General features: G+C 49.8%; 9 protein-coding genes across 9 annotated transcripts; 8 read left to right on the forward strand and 1 right to left on the reverse strand.

Moving 5' to 3' along the window:
* Window positions 1-487: 487 nt before the first annotated feature.
* PMZ80_005949 (uncharacterized protein) lies at window positions 488-1,504 on the reverse strand (the record flags this gene model as incomplete). The annotated part of the gene is made up of 1 exon (XM_064874366.1): window positions 488-1,504. One exon carries the CDS (start codon window positions 1,502-1,504, stop codon window positions 488-490), a length of 1,017 nt encoding a protein of 338 aa, XP_064730088.1.
* Window positions 1,505-2,912: 1,408 nt separating this feature from the next.
* On the forward strand, window positions 2,913-3,638 carry PMZ80_005950 (uncharacterized protein; the record flags this gene model as incomplete). Its single annotated transcript, XM_064874367.1, has 1 exon — window positions 2,913-3,638. The coding sequence occupies one exon, from the start codon at window positions 2,913-2,915 to the stop codon at window positions 3,636-3,638; it is 726 nt and encodes a 241-aa protein (XP_064730089.1).
* A 348-nt stretch (window positions 3,639-3,986) lies between these two features.
* PMZ80_005951 (uncharacterized protein) lies at window positions 3,987-5,258 on the forward strand (the record flags this gene model as incomplete). Its single annotated transcript, XM_064874368.1, has 1 exon — window positions 3,987-5,258. The coding sequence occupies one exon, from the start codon at window positions 3,987-3,989 to the stop codon at window positions 5,256-5,258; it is 1,272 nt and encodes a 423-aa protein (XP_064730090.1).
* Window positions 5,259-5,547: 289 nt separating this feature from the next.
* PMZ80_005952 (uncharacterized protein) lies at window positions 5,548-7,545 on the forward strand (the record flags this gene model as incomplete). The annotated part of the gene is made up of 1 exon (XM_064874369.1): window positions 5,548-7,545. The coding sequence occupies one exon, from the start codon at window positions 5,548-5,550 to the stop codon at window positions 7,543-7,545; it is 1,998 nt and encodes a 665-aa protein (XP_064730091.1).
* Window positions 7,546-8,220: 675 nt separating this feature from the next.
* Window positions 8,221-9,471, forward strand: PMZ80_005953 (uncharacterized protein; the record flags this gene model as incomplete). The annotated part of the gene is made up of 1 exon (XM_064874370.1): window positions 8,221-9,471. The coding sequence occupies one exon, from the start codon at window positions 8,221-8,223 to the stop codon at window positions 9,469-9,471; it is 1,251 nt and encodes a 416-aa protein (XP_064730092.1).
* Window positions 9,472-10,138: 667 nt separating this feature from the next.
* On the forward strand, window positions 10,139-12,615 carry PMZ80_005954 (uncharacterized protein; the record flags this gene model as incomplete). Its single annotated transcript, XM_064874371.1, has 2 exons — window positions 10,139-12,301; window positions 12,358-12,615. 2 exons carry the CDS (start codon window positions 10,139-10,141, stop codon window positions 12,613-12,615), a joined length of 2,421 nt encoding a protein of 806 aa, XP_064730093.1.
* Window positions 12,616-13,284: 669 nt separating this feature from the next.
* Window positions 13,285-15,252, forward strand: PMZ80_005955 (uncharacterized protein; the record flags this gene model as incomplete). The annotated part of the gene is made up of 1 exon (XM_064874372.1): window positions 13,285-15,252. The coding sequence occupies one exon, from the start codon at window positions 13,285-13,287 to the stop codon at window positions 15,250-15,252; it is 1,968 nt and encodes a 655-aa protein (XP_064730094.1).
* A 1,118-nt stretch (window positions 15,253-16,370) lies between these two features.
* On the forward strand, window positions 16,371-17,809 carry PMZ80_005956 (uncharacterized protein; the record flags this gene model as incomplete). Its single annotated transcript, XM_064874373.1, has 2 exons — window positions 16,371-16,620; window positions 16,674-17,809. The coding sequence occupies 2 exons, from the start codon at window positions 16,371-16,373 to the stop codon at window positions 17,807-17,809; spliced, it is 1,386 nt and encodes a 461-aa protein (XP_064730095.1).
* Window positions 17,810-21,504: 3,695 nt separating this feature from the next.
* Window positions 21,505-22,539, forward strand: PMZ80_005957 (uncharacterized protein; the record flags this gene model as incomplete). The annotated part of the gene is made up of 1 exon (XM_064874374.1): window positions 21,505-22,539. One exon carries the CDS (start codon window positions 21,505-21,507, stop codon window positions 22,537-22,539), a length of 1,035 nt encoding a protein of 344 aa, XP_064730096.1.
* Between the last annotated feature and the right edge of the window lie 490 nt (window positions 22,540-23,029).

The following is a 23,029-nucleotide window of genomic DNA, read 5'->3' on the forward strand; positions in this document are numbered from 1 at the left end:
GCTCAAGCTATGAGCGATGTTGGAAGCTGTTCATATGAGTAAAAGCTACGCGTCAAGGAGCTGGAGTTCTTGGCGAAAAGTTTCTGGAACTCGTGTAGAAAACAATACGCGTATCGTGAAGTAGTGGACACCTACAGATTGCCACGTGATAGAGGCGAAATTGGCCATGCTCTGGGGTCGCAGTCTTCGAGGACCTTGATGTTCTTGAGACTGTGGTTTAGCAAAGCCCACGGCTCCAACGTCGACAGAGAAGAGCAATGAGCCTCGTGCTTACTCTCCGATCATCGATAATACGCGGAACGACATATCAAATTCAGGGATGCCAGTGCGTTCAACGGTCAGTCTACCGACGCTAATCATAATAGGTCTAGATCATATCTGACTGCTGCGACGCGCATCTCTGGACGCGCTCTTTCCTCAAGATCGCCAAATGATCCAAGTTAGAATTCTAGGTCATCTTGAACAATAACAATCGTTCTTCGGAATTTTACGCACCGCCTGATGGTACTCTTTCGACCGCAAAATTCCACCTTGGATGATGTACCCTGATCTCAACTCCGCTCTGTGCTTTGCTCGAGATGACCACCTCTTGAGTGGTCAAGCCCACAAGCTGACCCTCATCACGACGGGTGAACCCAGTATCCTGAGGGTAACCGTGGACATGCTCTCCTTCTTTCAGACCTGTTGGATCCTGCTTATCTATTGACAGTTGTTTCTCGCCAAAAGGACCCTCCGAAATCTCCTTCACTGCAGCGTCCCCCTCGAGCTGCCTTACCTTCCCATCTGACTCCATCTTCTTCATCGCTTTCGAAACAGCTTCCGTGTATCTGTCAAACCATGCAAACGTCCTTGGGAATTCTTTTGCGGAAAACAAGTCCTTTGGAAGAGCATCCGGCATAGCAGCCAACCAGGTGAAGATCCACGCAGCATGGATGTCTGCAAGAGATGGATTCTCTCCTTCGAAGATAAAGTCCCGACCCTCGGTCAGAAGGTCGTGCTCAAGAAAGTGCATATTGGACCTCAACACTACAAGTGCTGCTGGTCTGAGACTGTCCTGATGCTCGGACGTCCATTCTCTACCCCAGAGTTCTTTCCTGTCATCTGTGAAGGTCTTATCGCTCATAAACGAGAGCGACGCGGGGATTGCTCCCGCTGCATACTTGAAAACAACTACATCTGTCCATTTCTCGAGCAGTTTCTCAAGAGCTCGGTCTTGTGGTCTCGTGGCTGAAATGCCAGGCGCGTCCGAGTTGGCTGGGTACAGCTCATTGAGCTTCTCGAGTATCAGGAGGGTATCGCAGTACATGTCCCGGCCAATAGACATCACTGGAATACGGCGGTAGTTGACGCCCAGAGCAGTCAAGTCCGGCCTCGGTTGAGTGACTGGCTGGTGGCATGACGTGTATGGTATGCCTCGAAATGATAGGTACGCGGTGATTTTCTGCGCCCACGGAGAAAATGGATAATGGAAGAGGATTATCGGGGCATCTGGGGAGGTCGCCATGGTGGTATTCAAGTCTCTGATGACGAGGATTTCTGTGTACAGTCTGAAATTCAAAATATCACCAACTCAATCTGTTGCTTGCTTCGCGCCTTTGTATGAGCTGCTCCTGACAGTTTATATCTTTTCTATGCACCGCCGCAGTGTGAATCCGATGGTCTAGCCCAGCCCTCCTCCGCAATCACAGACCTCTTTCCCCAAAGCTCGTAACTTTAAATCCATCTCGCATCATGGACCTTAGACAGGAAGTTGTGCACCACGCGCTGTGACAGTAGGCATGATTGTAGGCCGGTTTGCGCTATTCCGCGCAGCCCGTCAGTGTTGCTCGCGCCAATGGCCATGACCGTGATCACGACCCCTCGTACTTTTGTACAGACGACTCGATACAAGCAACTCGTGGGAGTTTGATAATCGTCGATTGTGACTCGGCCGAACGGTCGAATACTGTCGAGAGCCTCACCGGTTGGGAAGTCTTTGCTGCCAACGAAGATAGAACTTACAGTCCCGGGCCAAAAGTATTTGGACAACCTTGCTTGCCTCACCAGAATCAGCTACTTTCGGCCTACGATAGTGACTTTTCCGTTATGGTAGTATCATACTTGAAATATATTAGTAGATAACTTGTTCGATGCTCTATCGATACCATAGTAGCTTCGTTAAAGAAGTAATACACAGAGCGTAGTCGTTTAGCATCCCCAGCGACTCTATGATTCCTACAGTAGGTAACTTATGCTGTGAAGTACGATTTATTCGCCGTCGTTTCGATTCTACTTTCTTATTACGAAGTTCGGAGCAATCTAAGCGAAAGTAGTATTAGGAAAGAGAGGACTTGTATATGCATCAGTAAACCACGATCAGAAATATGTGTTATGGCCTAGCATATCTTAGTAGAGGTCGTCGAGTTTTACTGATTCTGGTGTGGTAAGCATGGCTGTCTGTAAACTCTCGGCCCGGATCTGTGGAGGAGATCTCCGGGCGGCTCGAGTGCTTGCGAGATGACAATTTCAGCAAAGACCGTGAGAGCAGGGGCTCTTGCCCGACATGCTCCACGAAGCTGAGCAGAAGGCACACAAGACAGGTCGTAAACCTTTCGCACCTGATCAGAACGCGAATAGCTTTTCTGTACAGACAAAGCACCCCTGTTCTGTTGAAGAAGCGTACAGCAGCGGTGATACCTACAATGCTCAACGCCGGACTTGAGCGTACAGTAGATGCTAATACAGCTCTTGGACCACCCGGGGACGTTTGGCACGACGGGTTCAAGCGGCCGCTAAAGCGCCTAGAACTTTGCTTGGAGTTACAGGTCTTGGCAGAGATGCATCTTTTCCTCACCACAAGCTCCTACAGACAAGTACAGCCTTCATCTATCACGTTACCGCAAGCATCCTCAAAAGTCGCCCCTGAATCAAAAATGGCTGACTGGGAGGATGCCACCCTGTCCAGCCGCCATATGCACAACCGAGTAGGCAAGCAAGGCAGGGGCAAGGGCGGCAAATCAGGAGGCGCTTTCAATGTTCAGAAGACCTTTGGCACATTCGAGGTGAAATGTCCTGCTGCTACGAAGCTTGCGAGCAGCGACACCGAGAACACACAAACCGCCAAGCTCGAGGTATATACATTGAACGACGATGGCAATGCGCTGCTAGCTGAGCTGTTTCTACCTGGCGTGCTGCATGCTACTGTTCTGTTGGCTGGAAGCCGAAAGACAATGAGTTCTGTTGTGCGTGGGTTCGAGGCAGAAACTGCAGCACAAGATGAGGTTGAGGTCGATGCTTCCGCTAATGCATCACGTTCCGAACTAGATGACAGTGGTGAGAGCGAGGGCGAACACGAGTCCCAGGCAGATGATGATCCTGCTGACAGAAGAGCACGAGAATTCGAGAAGAACAGCTTTCGATCACCGAAGTTCTGGATGCGATGGCAAGGTGAGCTTCTGCAATCCTCGCCTAACGGTCATGGGTCAAACTCAATTACGGACTCAGGCTATGTGGTCTTCTCTGGCAACAACTGTGATAAGTTTCAAGGCACGATTAGCTGCGAACAGCTCGACTGGAAAAATGTCAAGATTGATGGTTGGAAGACCGCTTCTAGGTCGGCCAGAGACTTTGCTGTGGCCTGGCAAAAGGAATCAGGCTGAAAGCGCAGTCTCAACTTCAACTCATGCCGCAAGATGTAATCAAGCAAATGCATGGGGTTATCGTACCGTGAAACCACTGTCCGTTGTGTACGAGCACAAGCCGAGCATTCAAGAGGTCGATAGAGATGTCTCGGTACTTGCGACAACTCACCAACCCTTTTCGATGACGTGGTTGAGGCTTGCTCTTCTGCGGGGAACGCTCCGGTCTTGACGAGGAGGTATCAGCACAATTACCTCATCAACGCACCCGCAAAGCTTATTGAGCTACAAGCTCTTCACCACAATAGCTTGTATCTGTATCGATACCGCATCGTCGTGCGGCTGAAGTAAGCACAATACTATCGCAGCATGGCGCCCTCATGGATGGTTTTCATGGTGGCGGCCACGATCTTCAGCACCGCTACAGCTCAATTCCCATCGAGCTGCCCTTCACCGTCCTTATCATCCTCGAACAGCACAAATGGTATCTGTCCAACAGAGTTCACCATCATCGGTCCCGCCTTGGAACCCGTCCATGAATCAACACAGCCGCCCACTGGTCTCGCTATCGATCCCAACTTAAACCTATACCTCACCTATCCTCGCAACAGTGGTCCAACGCCGAACAACGTTGTCATCTGCACTTCTTTCACCAACGAAGAGCCGTGGCCATCTGCTGCCATTCAGAACTGTTCTGCTGGTCAAAATGCAAGCGAATGCTTCATTAACGTTCAGAATGTGGTTCTCGACAGCACCAATCAGCTTTGGGTCGTTGATTCTGGCATCTTTCCTGGTTCGAAATCAGCTGTCGAATATGGTGCCAAGATCATGTCCTTCTCGCTTGATGGCACACACCTTCGGACCTACATTATTCCGTCCTCGCTCTACTACAACAACATGAATGCCAACGATGTTCGAATCAACAACACTCTCGGTACGAACGGCTACGCCTTCCTGACCGACGAATCAGACTCTGGATCTATCCTATCCGTTGACCTTGATACTGGGTATGCCAACCGCCGATTGTTCAACACCACTTACACGCGAGCTGATCCTGGCTATGTCGGCGTGTATGATGGGCAACTCATCTACGGCTGGAATGGTACCAAGAAGTCCTTCCTCTCCACCGGCTCCGACGGTATTGCTCTGGCATCTGGTAATGTCTACTGGGGCGTGCTTGCATCTCGCCGCTTCTACTATATCTCACAAGCAGCAATCGTCAACCAGTCCATCTCAAACGATGAAATAGTCAACTACGTTCAAAATCCTGGACAATGCGGCACTGAACAAGCAGGTCTCACGGCGGATGACAAAGGCCGAGTCTACATCATGGCGTCGGAACACAATGCAATCTTCTACGTGAATACATTGCAAGCATCGGTCAATCAGACAGTCAGTGGCGTGCCTGCAGGGAGTTCAAATGCGCTTGAGCCTGTACCACCAGAGAACTATGTTGTCAAGGACTTCGTCAGAAGCGGTCTCATCCAGCATGCAGACAGTGCAGCTATATGGGATGGCTGGATGTACTTCTGCACGAATCAACTTGAGCTGAGTCCTAGCCGGCAGTACAACAATACAGACAATCGTCGTGGTCCGTTTAGGAGCTACAGGGTGTGGGTTGGAGCGGGACCTGCTGTCTAAGTAGCAATACATGCTGCTCGGATTGGGGCTGAAGGCGAGGTGCGAGAAGGTGTCATATGCACCAATTGGTCGCAAGAGCGATTTGCTGAGCCTGGCCTGTGGGAGTTGGCTGACTAGCATAACCCAACCACCATACTGAAAGTGAGAATGAGTGCCAGCAACTCCTTCACTTCAACCACATTGGCACGAACGGGGCTATTGATCTTCCAAACATGCACTTTGTCCGACTACCTTTTTCACCGGTCTCCTTCGTTTGACGATATCCTCCCAGGAACTATTTCTTCTTTGCATGACTTTGTACCAACTGTACTACGTCCATAATAAACGAAACAAAGACCCACCACCAGAAGAAGCGCTTGTATTGGATCTTAATCTAATCAAGTCAACCTTAGATCATCTCGACCACAAATTAGTCCGGCCGAACTTCTTCTATCTCGAGAAGCAGCCAACAATAGCCATACTACTGGTGACCTCTGAGGGTACTGAAACCGGCATGCCTGCAATGGCCAATGCTACACCCTTTCCACCCACAGCTCCACGAACGAGTACTGCCACCAACCACTTCGCGTCCTCGGTCTCATCTACCAAGGAGCACCAGCCAATGACGAACAAGGTTAGAACTGACACGGATATGAATAGCATGCCAAGGAATCTTCAATTCCATCTTCAGCAAACTTCGCCAGGATCGAAGCAAATTGTGAATGAGAGTTTGGCGGCAAGGAGATTCAATGTCGACGCGCCCAACTCTAGTAAAGCCCTAGGCAAAACCAACAAGCGGAAGCATGGGAACAACCAAGATAGCGACAAAGACAAGGAGGAGAACATCTTCAGCGCCGACGGCAATAGAAAACGCGGGCACAGATGCGAGCCTTGCATCAGAATGAAGAAAGGTTGCAAGGGTGGCCCGCCTGTTTGCGACATGTGTCGACAGAAGAACCGTGCCAATCAATGTGTATGGAATGGAGCAAACAGTGGTAGCAAGTCGCAAAGAACACACAAAGCACCACAAGTCCCTTTGAAACAGGCATCACCTCCAGCGAGGTTAGAGGCCGATATGAGCAGTTCTGACAGCCAAAGTGAGGGTGAAGATGTTGAGTCAGAGATAGCGCCACTCGTGTCTGACCATTTCGTCACGATACGAGAGGATGACCATCACACAGACGTTGAAGCTCAAGCGCGACTGACTGTTCCTGAGTCGAAAATACTGGACATCCTGCCTGCAGAAGTGGTCGCTGGGACGGATCACGTGAGATACCGTGTCGTGGCTGAGACTGTCAAACAACGAGGAGGCATCGGTGCGCCTGCGATGTTACTTCGAAAACAGCATGAGGGTCTAGAAGCTCAAAACGATGGTAATGCCATACCTCAACCAGCTAATGTGTTTCATCGGCACACGACATATACTAAGCGGTGGATCGCCCTACATACTCCGAGGATCCACAATTCACAGGATATCTACCCCAACATCCGAAGCATTGCACAGCCCTGGCTTAATGCTGATGCCAACATCATCAACTGGTCTCGAGTAACAGTTCCTGGAACAGAATATGTCGAGTACCATATTACTTCACAATCTAACCAATACCCCAAAGCCGCCACCCATACGACTCACAATTTGGTCTCCCAGAACTTGAATCTGTCAGCCACAAGTGGAGCAGCACCTCACACATCAGGCTTCCATCCTACTTACAACCGCACCGGCCCAATGAGTTTCGAGCAATATCGAAAGTATCGGTGCACACCGCAGCAGCGTAAAGACTGGGAGAATATGATCGCACGAAAAGTCATCCAGATCGATCCCGAAGTCATCCCAAACGAAGCGCAGAGAACTTTCATCAAGGTTTACAAGGGACCGGTTACCCTCAGTCTCAAGCCCATGATCGGCGAGATCGTTGTCGAGATCTGTGATGAAGATCTGGAGGACACACAGCACTACTTCGACCAGGTATGGGATTTTGTACTTGCGCACCTGCCAGTTAACGACAATACCATCAACGAGACACATAAGCAGAGATTAGCAGGAATCAAGCCTGGAAACCCGCGACCGGTGACTGAGGCTGACGCCATTGAGTTCTTCTTTGCGCTGAAGTGCTTGAGGGCTGCTGGTTGGGACTATAAGAAGGCTGAGCACTTGTTGGTCAACCATGTTGGGAAGCACATATTGTACTTGAAGGACGGGATAAGGTGGAATGATGAGATAGGCCGGTGGTATAGTGGCACGAGTAAGTGGTTGGCCGAGTGGTTGGAGGATAAGATGGAGGAAGATGAGCGGAGGCGGGCTGAGTAAGAGGGTGCGTCAGAGAACGCAGCTTCTTCAAGCAAGTAGGATTAGTAGACACCAGGCAGTAAAAGTTTTCGAGAGCGGGGAGGCGGCGTGAGGTGGATGGTATAAGTGTCACGGATCAGTTACGTGGAGCACGAAGAGCGCTGTGGGAAGCACGTATCTGAATAATGTAAGAGCTCCTTCCCAAAATCTGTCTGTTTGTGAGACGTCTCTAAGCAGGCGTTCTAGCTGGGTGTCTCCCACAATGCTGTTCACATATAACGGGGAAAGATCTCTTGAAAGGCAGACCAATGGCCACGGCCACCTTGCAGATACTGTCAGAAATAGCTTAATGTTCGTCTTGGTAAGTGCAGCCTCCCAACGAGTGGAATGACTGCAGGACCAGAACTTCAGTGGAATCGCGCAATCACAAATCAGCCCGCAGGTGATACTCACAGCCGCGACTGCTCGAAACGAAACTTCGAGCCGCTTACACAACTTCTTTCCTGGCTGTTGTCAACCAACATCCGCGCTGACGCCATTACAGCAATCTTATACCTCCATCAATGTAATCTATGAACACTGGCGACAAGTCACAGCATTACCCTAACTTTCGAAACTTCATACCCACACTCGCTGTCTCATCACGTTATCAGCTTGTGACATAGTCTGGCTTTGCTCTGAGACCATTCTTTAACCATGGCGCCCCATAAAACCATACCCGCAGACCTCAAAAAGCCGCGAGCTCACCTCGTTCCAGAGCATAAGAATACCACCAATATCCGTTATCCGAACCACATAGGTCAAGGTGGTCCACAGGAAGCGGCTCCAAGTGACGCGGGAGGACCAGTAAGACCACCAGGGGATGACGAACCACAATATTCGAATGGAAGACTTACAGCGCAAGCCAGAAGGATGCCTTCGAACGTGGCTCAATCATTTCCCAATACACAAGAAGCACAAGTACAGAAGGCGTTTAAGCGACGACTATCGCAGACTGATCTGCAGCAAGATGCCAACCAAACACCAAAGCGTTCGGCCACGAATGGACCACATTATGGTTTCTTGCAGAACACACCGTCACCCACACGACATGGCCTAACGCCTCTGCTTTCGCCTTTTCAAGGCAGATCACGTCCAAAGCAAGTGTCAGCACAACCGCCATTCATGAGACATGGACCACAAGAAGATTACGAAGCAGACTCACCACCAAGAGTGGGACTAGCAGCATCCGATACGCACATAGTACGCCCTAGCACGCAGTCTGGCAGTTTTGCTACCCATCAGACGATAGCTCAATCAGCTCCATCTAGATCGTCGAACTGCTATCCGCTATCGTCCAGACCAGAAACGCATGCGCCACTGGACTCTGCAATGTCGACTGCTAAATTGCAATATACGCTTATGTCCCGCGAGCCACTATTGCAAACGAGCAACGACGCTCATCATGCCAACATCATCGATGTCGAGTCTATCGAGCATCAGTATGTCAGACAATTCCTGCAGGAATTGCAAATTCCTCTGCCAGCCGCCTACAAGGCAGCGATCCACGAGCTCGTTATCTGGTGCGCCGATTGTGACACGGCGAGGGCGAAAGCCATATACGACGAGGCTAGGAGAATCACAGCAGAACTTGGTCCGCCTACCGCGCCAGATCCACACTTTAAGCAAGCTACCCGGATCTTCTGCAAGGCACTCATGTGTTTGAGACTCGCTAAGTTCGACGTTAGCAAAGCACGCGTTGGCATGAGGCTCGAAGACCAGTACATACTTAACACGTATCATAATTGTGAGAGATTGTTCTTTGCTAGGGAACATGGCATAGACTCCGAGGCAGCTGACGCCGAGACAGCACAAGAGAGGTCTGAGCTATTGCAATATTGGACGTTCCTTAAGAGAGGCGCACATGATGGGAATCAAGGGGATATCAACGCTGGTAGAGCTGTATGAGAATGCCATGGCACCTCCATGCAGAAGTCTATAGGCAGGGTCAGGTGGATGGTATGGGTCGATCTGGCAAAGGCAACTGTTAAGACGTGGCAAACTGCTTGTCGCATTGCATGTTTGAGACACGAACATCCCATATAGAATTCATCATTCTCTAGACAGGATAGATTGACAGTAATGACATAGATCTATACGAGACTACACTGCTCAAAAGCTAGACATACTTTGTGCAGATCCCGCCGCCATCGAGCTCATCATATATGATATCCTGCCAGCCGTCGCTCTCATTGCATTGTCTGAGCAGATGAGTCTCCTGGTCGGGGCCACTAGAAGTGTCAAGAAAGTGAAAGATACAGTGTTCCGAAGGCCAGAATCCCCTCCTGCAGCAGATGTTACTCGGCAAGCATGATTCTACAATGCAAGTGCAAGAGGGATTGTACCTCGTCACTACCTTGTTGATCTGGTAACTTTTTTGCGACTCGTCACTTCCGATCGGTTTGCAACATTATCAAAAGTCGCGACGACAACAATAAGTTGGAAATCTTTCTTCTTTTCTTCTACACATCTTCGACTTCAACAATTGCCAACTCGAGCAATATTATTGCAAGTCGAAAACATTATCAATTCAAGAGGAGATTTGCATACACTTCTCGAAATTACTGTATTCAGAATGGCGCAAGGCACAAGCTCGCCAATCAACTTCCTCGGCCAAGACTTGCCTCGACCGCCGCATCGACCCACCCTCGCGCCCTACGCACTGAACCCAGTCTATGATTTCCAAGTATACGATTCGCCGGGCTTGTTCACGCGAGCGCTCGAGTTTACACCAGGGTTTGCGCCCGCACGTCCTGTGCGGTCGACACGATTTGGAAGAGGTGCAAGCAAGAGCCCGAAAAGAGTTGGTTCCGGCGCCAAGAAGGCCAGCGAGAAACAGGCCGAAGCGACGACCACGGGTGTTATACAGCCACTCACTACTCCACGACCACTTGAGGCACAGACCACCAAAGCTCCAGATGTTGAGCAACCTACGACAACCACGCCAAGTTCCTTAGAAGCCGACGACCCTCCACAACCACAAACACTAAAGCGCAAAGGGGAAGTAATTGACCTGGTCTCAGACGATGAAGAGGTACAGCCTTCTCGCAAGCGCGCAAGAATCAACCAAAGAGATACCACGCCTCCTATTGCAGAAATCAACACTGCACACATATCGCAGCCTACCGCAATCCATCAGTCAGCAGTAGCCACCCAAGAAGAAGGTGGATCAAGCGCGAACGCTATTGTCATCGAGGACGATGACGAAGAAGAGACCGTTCCTGCAGTACAAGATGAGGAAGTTTTGGACAGCGTGGAGAACAAGGCTGGAACACAAACACTGCCAGCAACCCAGACAAAGAAACGCTTACATGAGGAAGCGTTCGATGCGCCTACGGAGCTCGTTGATACACCACCGGCGCCAAAGAAGAACCGGGTCGATACAAAGCCAAGCTCAGCTCTCGACAATGCCAATATCACCCCAAATCATATCGATGACGCAAAATCTTCGCAAGAGGGCATTTCTGGCAGTGATCATCCATTGCAGCTCGAGTCGGGGTCGAATGGGTCGGAAGACATCCCGGACAGTGTCGAAGAAGGGGACCTCCATAATCAGCGACATGATGAAACAGAAGGAACAATCATTGATCAGAGTCCATATTATGACTCAGAAGGGAATGAACAGGATCAGGAGGAGCTCGAAGACCTCGGTGATGATGAAGAATTCGTTCCCCAGAAGAGCACTAAGCGAGCCAACAAAAGAGCTCGTGACCATGACGACTCGGATTCTGATGAATATGAAGAAAGTCCGAGGAAGAAGAAGAACAAGACGAAGGCTGAACTCAGCAAAGCCTTGACCAGATCTGGAACTCGTAACGAACAGGCTGCGCGGAAGCAGAGCACACAAGCATCCGAACAGGAGCGGAGTCTCTCGCCAGATCTAGAAGCACGCAGCACGAGACCAATCCGGGCGTGCAAAGCGATACCGTTCAAGCGTCTCTTCGAACGACCTGCTGTCAAGTACATTCGATTTGACACAATTCAAGATCAGGCAATCCGGGATTTCCTTCTCATTGGGGAGTCTGACATTGAGGCAGAAAAAGAGTTCCATACAGACCATATCGACACTGTGACAGACCTCATCGAAGCTGCGGGCCGTGATGTGACTAGAGCTTTCTACACGATGTGGAAGCAAGTGGATGTGCTCTCCGAGCGAGGCGACATCATTGACAAGTCAGAAAGCGGAAAAGCGCGTGCTCACTACAAAGCTTTGAAATGTCTGCGACTGGCTGAGTGGAACTGGCAGTGGGCGCAATGGAAGTACGGAGGTTCGAGCTGGAATCCAATCTCGGACCCACGCAACATAGACGAACCTTACAGAGAGTTTCAAGAGGATCTTGCTCGGAAAAAGGGAACAGGACGGGCTGTTGCCTCTGAGTACTGGCTTTGCTTGAAGAATGGCGGTTACGCACCGCCGAATCTTCGTGACTGCATGCGGGAGGACCTGAGAGGTATCGTGGCCGCTTGGCCAGAATCTGCTCCGTCGCAAGAAGCATACGACGCAATCATGGAGTACAGGATCTGCTTCCCAAACACTCTGCTACAGCCATTGGAAGAGGTACTGAGCATTGCGAACGGACGATCAGATTTTACCAGAAGCATGGTGCATGACGTTTGGGATTTTGCCCTCGAGCACAGCGGTAATTACTACGCTGACCCGCACCTCGAGCCAGAGAAGTTCGCAGCAGAGATTAGAAAGCTGAAGAAAAAGTTCCGGGGCCCCAGAAGATGCGACACGGTACCTTGTTCTATGAATCTTTGGTCTGTTTGCGCTCGGCACATTGGGACTATGAGAGGGCAGAGGAAATTATGATTGCGAACACTTTGGATCATATCCTACATGATTGGGATAAGCAAGGCAAGAGGGACAGGTTCGAAGCGAATTTGCGTGACAAGAATATCTCGGAACTCAACTTATGGTGTCTCTCGAAGATGGAAGGCATGGGTGACACAGAATTAGTTCTGGTGAACTACGAGGAGGAAGAGGAGATGGGTGAGGAGGAGGAGATGGGTGAGGAGGAGGAGACGCTGGAGGACGAGGAAACAGGTTGAATCCGACTTGGAAGAGCGACGATGATCACAAAGTACGAGATCAAAAACATGGTCGGAGGGGACAAGCGCCATTGGCGTCGTCTCAGGTCAGCCTTCTTGAGGGCTGCTGAGCGAGCACCGATTAAGCTTCTTCTCCGGCCATGGCAATTCTGACGAGATTCAAGAAACATCTCAGACACTATGCACTGAACTTTGTACGTTATGCTGCAATACCAAAGGGATATGGTGCTGCAGTGCTGGAGAAGAGTATATAAACAGATGATAGATAGTCTGAGTACGCTAAGAACAGCCAAGAAGGCTTGCTAGAAGAACATGCCTTGCACATCACTTCCCCTTACCGCCTATATATTCTTGCCGCGGCAATGTAAGAGAACGACATATGACATCCTCGAGCAACTCTGGTACAGCTAGAGTGACATACGATCTCTGCCATGATGCCAAGCCTGCAATAACCGGTTGGCTTCTGCCTGCTACCACGATGGTGATATTACTACAGACTAATCTGCTCTGCGTTCGTTGTGAGGACCTGTTTGCAAAAGTCATCATGGACAGAATAGCTTGTTACCTTTTCTTTCTTCGTCTTCTTCGTCTCTGTCCTCGTCACAATCGTCCTCCAGAAGTCCAAGATTCATCAACAAAACTAAGACAATCGCTATAACTACCGGCGAAATGAACAACTACAACAGCTTCGTGGTGAACCCTGATCAGGCTGTACAGAGTATCGAGGGTCAGAGTGCACAGCAAGCAAGCGCGATACTCCAACATCAAGTGCTCACCCCAAACGGAGTGCCACGCAGTACTCAGACCAATTTCATGCCTCAGCAGGTATATCAACAACAGCAGTATCCTTCTACAAATGCCCAATCAGGGCTTCCTGATGGCGTTACGCATGTCACAATTCAAGGACAACGCTATGCTATCAGTGATCCGAGAGTCCAGTCTTTGTTGCGCCAAAAGCAAGCACGATTGATGCAGCAACGACAGCAGCAGCAGCATATGCTGGTAGCTCAGCAAGCGATGGCAACTCAGCAAAGTCAGGTATATGGTACCAACCAGCAGATGCTACAAAGCCAACCAATGAGACCTCAGCCTCAAACAATGGCACAGCACAACGGGGGATATGCTCCGAATGACTCGTCAGCTCAAGCTCGGCAACAACAAGCAGCATATAATCCTGCCGGCATGTATGCGCCCTCATCGGCGAATTCAGCTGCTCAGACACATGCACTTCAGCCTCAGCAATATCGACAAGTGCCGCAGCAAGCTCGTCGTCAAGCAGTGCGCCAGCAAACCAATGGCTTGCAGCAAGCGACGCCAACACCTTATCAAGCTCAAAACTTTCAAGGCTTGAGTTCAAGCACGAACTATACGGCCCTCAATCCCGCTTATCCACCAACAGCGGCAAGACCTTTAGGTCAACAGCAGCCTAGAGCTAATGTCTCATCCTCTGCTCTCAATGGTATCAATCGCCCCAATATCAACCATGCTCGACAAAGTTCCATGCCGGTAGCGCAGAACCACAATTTCGGCGTGCCACAACAGACAATGCGTCAAGGAGCAAACGCGCACTCACCCCACCCACAGCGGCCAGTCAGCACGATATCATCCGCACATCAGAACCCTCGTCCAGCTTCGTCCTGGTCACCGCCATCGGCTGAAATGATCCGCACGATTGTCGACAGCCAGCTTTCTAGCATGCAGAATGGAGCAAACTCTCTACTACAACAGCTTGGTGCCAGACCAAACATAAATGGTCACGACACAGCGAACAAAGACAGCGAGCAGACAAAGGCGGTAACTTCGCCGTCCGAACTGATACCTGGCACTCAGCAGAAGCGAAGGATAGAAGACGTCTCGGCCAGCAACGCGCATGCGAGTCCATGTTTGAAGAGGTCGAAGCAGAGTGCCACCTCGCAGCAACCGCTACTTAATGGCGTCCACCCACAGCATAGGCAGCAAGAACAGCTAGAAGGAGTACAAATATACAGCGACAAAGCAGCTACAAAGCACAACGAGCAGCTAAGTCCGTACAATGTCGAATCATCAAGCCCCTTTGTTGCTACTTCTGAGATTAGCAGTTCTCAGATTAGAGCAGCAGACAAAGAGTCTCGACCAGAAGATGTGGAGGCGCCCACCCCGATACACAACGGGCATGTTGAGACTCAGCTAGACTCTGTTGCGCCAACTGCAGATCCTTCGCATACGACAAACGCCACCATGGCAGATCGAAGACCGAATCTTGCTTCCGGCCCAGCGCCGCGACCTGTACCACAGGCAAGACCTACTCGAGCACCGCTCACACTGCCACGATATGTGAGTCGCGAGCATAAACTTACCAATCAAGAACGCACCATGAGGATGATTCCGCCGCGGTTATACGAGGAGTTTCTTTACTCAGGTGCCCGTGACATCGACGAGTGGTTGATAAGCAAGGGGCAGCAACCACCGTTGGGACCTCCACCACCTGTCGTGGCAAATACTGAGGAGAATCGAAATCTGTTTGCTGCGTGTGATGCTTTCGTACAGGGTGTGGAGGAAATGAGAGAAGGTAGGGAGGAATTCGCGCAGCAGTTGATAGCAACATTGACGTGCAAGAAATGTGGGTTGAAGATGTTGGATGGTTGTCCTGGTCATTGAGAGAAGAAGTTGCAAGATGGTTGTGGTTTGTTAGATAACGCAGCATATAGTCTGAGTCCTAAGAATGTTGGCGAGAAGTATTTATGTGCAGTCGGACTTCTTCGAGAAGATTTTCAACTACTGTTTCTACAGTTTGCCTCGGCCTTGCAGATCCATACCAAGGTTCTCTCTTACCCGGCTCGCTTCATCGTCGTGCTTGCCGTACCGACTACCACACATATGCTTCTGACAATGCTTGTCATACTAGTAGCGGAAAGCAAATAACTCGTGGTCTCAGTTACTCTTATACCGCCGACTTTTTCTAGCTCACGATTACCAACTAGTCGCTGTTAAGGCCTTCGGGAGCCAATATAGTATAAATGACCTGCCAGTATCAACGATCTGGGTGTCCTCAATAGCCTCAAGAGCAGATTCGACGTGAAACATCCCTGGGCTAAGCTCGTCAAGAAAGATGGATCTCAGCCGGCCTTATGGGAGCCGAAGAGACTGACCAAGATTCTTAGACACCTCCGTGGAGGATATCGCCTTCAAGCTCGCACCAAGATCTGTCCACCTAATCAGTATGGCGGACATGCAGTATCACTATACCACACTAGTGGCACAAACAAGAGTCCTGCACTGTAGATGGCACAGTGAAAGGCTTCGTTTGGGAGTCACCAGCATCACTATGACACTATATTCTGAGTCGCAAGCGCTGGGCTGCTAATATGTCAGTACAAATACTGCTATTACATCGAAAGGTCTTGAAGCTCGCAACTCGCCACCATATTTCTCATCGACAACAAGACTGCTCCCTTGAGAACCACAACCAAACACGGTCACGATAGACAGAAATACAATCATGTGCTCAGAGTCTATGATCAAGAATGAATCCACCTCCGCCAAGGGCAAGCCTTTCGATAAGAGGGCTCTGGTGAGAACAAGCTCAAATACAGCAGACGAGCAGGAAATACTGCTACCTATCGATCGACAGCATTCCACCCAGAACATGACTTCCTACAGCTTTCCGAGTCCCAACTCTGCTACAAGATATGCAGCCGACACCAACACTGGAGAAAACCTGGACAAGAATGGGGGAAATAACGAGGTTGAAGTAGGAGGCGGGGACCTATTCGGAGATGAAGCGCACCAAGAGCAAGACACCGCCGACGGAGAATCTTATACATCAGATAGTGATGAAGAAGTGGAGTGCTCATCTTGCCACGAGTACATCCAAAACTGCCATTGCAGACGGTGTGATACATGCAACAAGCTGGAGCATCAATGCGGTTGCGAGATCTGCGTCCGTTGTCAACGTCGTGACTCATTCTGCACCTGTCCGTCATGCAACCAATGCGCAAGACAGATCCCGGAGTGTGAGTGTGACGGGTGTACTATCTGCAGTAAGATACCTTACGACTGCAAATGCGTGGATCACAAAGACTTCAAGGTGATGGTAGAAGGTCGTCTTATTGAGAACGTGGACACAGCACAGCTGGTTACCAGGAGAGTCAGACACACAGAACCCCTTGAAGGTGGACCTACCGAAGGTGAAACGCTTGTGCTGAGAGGCGATCTCAAAAGCTGTCGTGTGCTAGTGATCAGAAAACCTTCAGTGATCCTATCTACAGTATACAGAGCCGCCAGGGGCTCTGTCATCTCGAGGTATGAGAACGCGTGGCAGAAGTTGATGGCGACAACAATGTATCAGCGATCTAAACCTTGGTACGACGCCATGCTTTGCTATCTGGAGCCCGAGGTTGAGGCAACTCACGTCAATGTCACAACCGTTCGCGGTGTCAGAAAGATGGTCACCGAGCTAGCCAAAATTGCTCATGATCCACGAAAGCCCACTATAGGCTTTGACTGTGAGGGCGACAACCTCGGCAGGTACGGTACCACTTGCTATATCCAGATTCGAGACTACACCAAGCAACAAACCTACCTAGTGGATCTTCTTTTCTTGGGTCAAGCAGCTTGGGAGACTGTCGGATGCGACGAGACCACGACACTCAGAACGATCTTCGAGAACCAGAACATAGTCAAGATCATCTTCGATGTCCGGGGCGACTCGAATGCCTTATACAAAGACTACAAGATCAGACTGGCTGGAGTTCTTGATATGCAGTACTTGGCACTACTTGGCATGGCTTATCCGCGCCGATGTCGAGTCGGCTTTGTAACGACCATAAGGAGCGCCCACTTTATGAGCAACGAGGAGAAGGACCACTGGCTGACGCTGAAGAACCATAAGTTCAAAGACAATGATTACTCTGTGTTCAAGAAGCGACCACTCCCGAAAGCTCTTAAGCTCTATGCTGTCAACGATGTCATTGGCGTGGACAAGTTGGCGGCGGGGCTGACAAGAAAATTGACTGAACGTGGCGTTGACCTTGCTTTTGCATGGACACAAAAAGATATTGAGTGGACGTGGGAAGATGAGTACGAGAATCGAGAGGAGAAGACGCCAAGAGGATTCGATGCTTGCTGGAACGAGGATATCAACCAGTACACGCATCGAGCCATTACAGGTCGAGATTGGGGCTCGCAGTCGAGTGTCGAATCTTCAGGCTGGTGAGATTGAGGAGCAGAGTCTTAAAGCTGCGACAATCGACCGTGAGAATGATGAGGAATCTGTGTTCATAGATGCAAGTCAAGAAATGTAGAATTGACGTTGATGTAAGCTGTACAGGAATCAAACCTTTCTCAACCCGCCACTGAGTACCATTAGGTCATCCTCAACTCGCAGACAAGATCATGAAGGTTCACGGTTACGGTCATGCACCACAAGCTGTTCTACTCAGACCCAAATTCAGTCGTTCCACGTTCTGACTTTCCTTCAACTCGTCTTTCCTCGAAGACGCGGGGATGCTGCTGCATGCAATCTTGATTTCCTGCGCGTTCTGAGACCCCAGCGCCTTTGTGAACCGTTCTTCTACGGTCGAGACTGCTTGGGTAGCCTTGTAGCCTACCAGCCCCTGCGTTGCCTTTGCTTGAACATTAGAAAGGGTCTATCTCTTTACATCCCACGGAGAATTGACAGTCAGTCGGTAACAACCTCAAATTGCTCAGCTATCTGTACATGATAAGCGATTTCTCAACTAAGTCAAGACCATCTGTACCATCAGCCGGTTGCTTCATGGTCACCTACATGTCTTTCTGCTTCCTCATTGCACTGGACATACAGTACGCACTATGCCTCGATTGCAGAAGCAGAGTCCACGAACAATCGGGCTTGTGATTGCTCGAGTCCTTTGTCGTCAGAATGAACAGACTTTGTTGCTTTACAACGTTCGAGGAAAAGAGCGAGACGAGTAATTCTTTGTCATCCATGCCACTTGCTGCTCAAGGTACGCACAATCAGGATTGGACCTCCTCGAGTCTGTTGCACCTACATCAGCTGCCACCAACCATCTTAGAACACTAGATCATCCTAAAACATTTCCACCAGCCGACACAATTACGAAAGCCTACCTGAACAGTCAGACATATGGTCTGACCACGGCTTGGAGCACGCTTCCGCGAAGTCCGAGAGCTCGACCATGAGCCACGATAATCGAATCCAAGATGACTATCGCGAGCAAGAAGCCCATGATTATGATACTATCATACAGGAGCTAGTGAGTCTTCTGACACGGATGCTGACTATTGTCCTAGGTGCGGTGTGCTATTCACAGACTGCTGGTGTGGTTACTGCCGAGACTGTGATGTGAAACTTCCCTTATGTGCCTGTGAGCCTTGCCAATGCGGAAACTCACCCTCAGAATGCACATGTTCGACCTGTCAAGAGCGTAGTATGAAATAATTCGACTGCCAATGCACTGCTTGTGTTATATGCAATCTGCAGCCCCTGTGGTGTCGGTGCGTTCAACGAAGCGATAGGAGGATGCTTGTTGGTCAGCAGGTACTACAATGTATCAAGTCCACACCAGTCGCAGATACCTGGGCCACAACACAGCAGACGCCAATGCAGACGGTTGTATTATGAGGTGAGTCGGACAAGTGCAAGATTGTGGTGCTCAGCAAGCCAGGCGCAGTTCGGACTGACCTCAAGCGAAAACTTATTCTCAAGACCAAATCCGTGAAGATAAACACCACAGGAAGGTGGAAGGAAACGAAGCTATATGCGACCTAGAAGAAGCATAAAGCGAACGTGGCATTCCGCTCTGAATCCGAGATTGAGGACACACATATCAACGTGACCACAACAGGCGCTGTCGGACGAATGGTGACTGCCCTTGCAAAGTTACCACGAGATGGCAAGTCCCTTTCGCTTGGAATCGATTGCGAAGGTGTTAATCTTGGTCGTCACGGAGAGACATGCTACATACAGATTCGAGATTATGTTGCTGGTCAAACATATCTCGTCGACCTCCTTACCCTTGACATCAAGGCCTGGAAGACGGCGAGCATTGGTAAGGACAATAACACGACCTGGAGCAACAGTTCGAGGATGTCAATCTTATCAAGCTCATCTACGATTGTCGAAGTGATGCAGATGCCTTATTCAACGAGTTCGCCATTAGACTAGCCGGTGTGCTCGATGTCCAGTAACTCGCAATTCTCAATCGATCGTGGTGTCCATCGCACAGACCAGGATACGATGCCACAATGGTTGGCTCATGCTGCCTCACAGATGACGAGCAAAGAGATTGGAGCAAGAAGAAGCATTACAATCTCAGGAACGACCCTATCGATTACGGCTGGTTCAAGGTGCGTCCATTGCCGGCAGTGTTCAAGATGTATGCAATCAATGATGTTGAATACCTTGATCGGCTAGCGAATAGACTCATGAAAGCTTCTGAGATGACGGGACAAGGGCTACAATTGGCGTTCGAATGGACGAGGGGGGGAGGTCGAGGCGACTTGGGAAGAACTTTACAATAAAAGGGAAACGCCTTGGTTGGTGCCATATAGGGTTGAGCAGTGCTGGCATGGGAGATCGATAAGTACACCAAGTCTCGTCAGGATCTAGCGTAGTGTTTTGATGTAATCTGTGAGTCCGTAAAAGAATGTCAGCATCAGCGTATAGTGCATTGATGACAATTAGCAAGGTGTTCTCTATCTAAGCAAAGAACACCCAATCACCCGTCAACTGGCGCAGACTTTATACCTATATGCTCTATCACATCATTTCACACGCTGGCATCAATAGAGATACAGATGCGGCGGCATGCGAAGTGCTTCATACCACTTGCTATGGCCCATTTTCTGGCCTGAAGCTGATTACCGAGGAGTCGGTCTTCCCGAGGTCCGGCTTCGTTTCACAAGAGAGGCATAGATGCATCGGCATCGTAGCTATCATCGCGGTGGTAGTGTCAGGACAGCTAGATAGCTATATCAGTGGCACAAATCAATCTATCACAATCGATTCTTGTTTCCTGCTGCCAGATTCCAAGTGGGGTCACTTCTGGTGCTCCGCCTATCACATAATAGAAACTAAGCGATAGCCATTGGGAGCATATCAGATCTGAGGCCATGTCCAGCAACGCTGAACGACACCATGTTCTTTAAACCTCTAGGATCTAGTATACTGCTACACTGCCGTCTTCGATTACTGTTTCATCCGCGGGGAGTTTTGGTCAGCAAGAATGCGAAGCTGAAAAAGAGGCTTTACGCTATTTCCTATTGAGCAAGAGCTCGGTACAATCACTTCCGAAGGCTTGAATAGCTGCTCAAACTCCCACGGTCACGCCTTCATGTCACGTTGACCGTGCCATCTTTTCTACTTCGTGAAAGCATTGTGACCAGAGTGCTTGCGAATGTTCACATGGTAATAGCATATTCAATCAGTTTAGCATGAAAACTTCAGCTAGTCCGCCCCACTTCTGACCACAATCTAAAGCCCTTCCGCTTCACTTGTTAGCCCTAGCCTTGTGTTTGATGTATTCTTGCACTGAATATTCCGTCCTCAGCCTTTGGTTGACCTCTATGTGAGGACCAAAGAAGTTAGCCCTGTGTTGAATCACTGCACTTTCCTCCTTCACAGTATACTAGCGGCCCCACCAGCTTCCTCCTGCCGTGTACAAAAAGGTCTTCTCCCTTCCTCGTAGCAATTACTTGTTCCTTCTCGTCTCCATATACGACAAGCAGTTTGGTAAGAACATTCGATCTTCTAACCCAAAGCAATCGATTTCTGCTACCAAACCACAACCGATCTTACTTGTTAGAGCAAGCACTCGAAAGTCTACAAGTTCAGAAGTCTTTCGATCTTCTGTGAGTCTATCCTTTCCATCCAGATCACACTACCTTCTACGTGACCTGTCTTTCAACATGTCAGCTAACAAGTATATCATCAGATATCGAAAACAGTCAACCACAATGTCTGGCTACAACAACAGACAGAATCTCGCTGGCCGTGAGGGAGAGGACGATGACTTCGAAGACGAAGACATCGACGAGAACGCTCCTCTTGGCCAACTCCTACGACAGCCTCGACCCAACGAGGATGCCATTCTCAACCACACGATGAGACCAATAAGCCTCGACGACCCGGCAGCAGGGTTCCCACAACCACCAGCTGGCTTTAGGTTCCAGAACCTGAGTGCAGCTAGTGCAGACAAGCGACAGCGAACAAAGGTACTCGCTGACCAGCTGAACAAGCGCACCACCAGAGCCGAGACAACGGAGCAGTACGAAAGCAAAGGCTCTATTGTCCAACCACCTAACGGTCTCAACGTCAAGAGACACAAGGAAGACTCATGTCTGACTTGCATCAAGCAAGGTGGCACTTGTCACGGTACCGACGTCGTCGACGGGAGATGCAAGAACTGCAGAGGCGGCGATGTCAAGCTGAACAAGAAGGGGGTCATGGCGCCATCTAGAGCAAGAAGAACTTGCAGATGGAAGCAACCACATCTTGGGCTCTGGACATACGAGGCACATGCCAACCACCATGATCCAACGCGTCGAATCTACGAGAACACCAAGAAAGGTAGATTTGAGCGTGAGATGACCAACCAGGAGCTATGGCCAGACATCTTTGACATACCACCCTCAGGAGCCTCGAGATATTGGGCAGATCTCTTGCGATGGATCGCTGCGGGGGTGGTAGACAACGGTGGTGTCAGTAACGACGTCTCAGCCAACCTCGACGGCATGCTCGAGATCACCCTGCGACGTCTGGCCCATGTCAACCTCCAAAGTGTCATTCCAGACCAACGAGTCCGAAGAGAGGTTTTCAATGCTGTCAATGAGATCTATCTGCGACTATTGTTGTGGCACCAGGAGGAACGTGGCATGACAGCAGCTGAGGTTCAGAACTTGCTACCGAACGGTCACCCACGAAAGCAGGGTTCGTTGCCATGATGACTGCGAACGTTTCTTCCGAGGTGTTTCGAGGTCAACAGGAGATGTTGTTCAGGGTATGGTGAGGCGGTCAGGCGTTGTAAGTGGCTCATATGCCGCTGAAAGTTGCAGGCGGTTTGCTGAGGTCTTGGTTCAAAGCACGTTGCCAAGGTTGGCATTAGTTGATGAGAACTATGCTCAAAGATTGCATTAGAGAATTCGTTATGCAGGGAGCGTCTATCTCCGTTGAAGAAAAATATACAATGGCTTATTACTCATTGTTTTCAGAAATGCTCAGTATAACGTTAGCAGTAAAGCGGAGGTCGTGCCAATGCACATACTTCTACTGCACAGCATGAAGTCTTGCGCGAACTCCGCTTTTAGCATGCGGCTTGATCTGATATATAGTCGACCTGTGCTTGCTGGAATATGCTGACTCCGTCCTCTGTGGACTCTCAAGCACATCATACCCTATCATGCGAGGGCAGTATATTGAAACTTGTATGCTCTC

The sequence above is a fragment of the Knufia obscura genome (assembly GCF_036327395.1).
Source record: "Knufia obscura strain CCFEE 5817 isolate CBS 148926 chromosome Unknown scaffold_6, whole genome shotgun sequence".
In the NCBI taxonomy this organism is placed as follows: Eukaryota; Fungi; Ascomycota; class Eurotiomycetes; order Chaetothyriales; family Trichomeriaceae; genus Knufia; species Knufia obscura.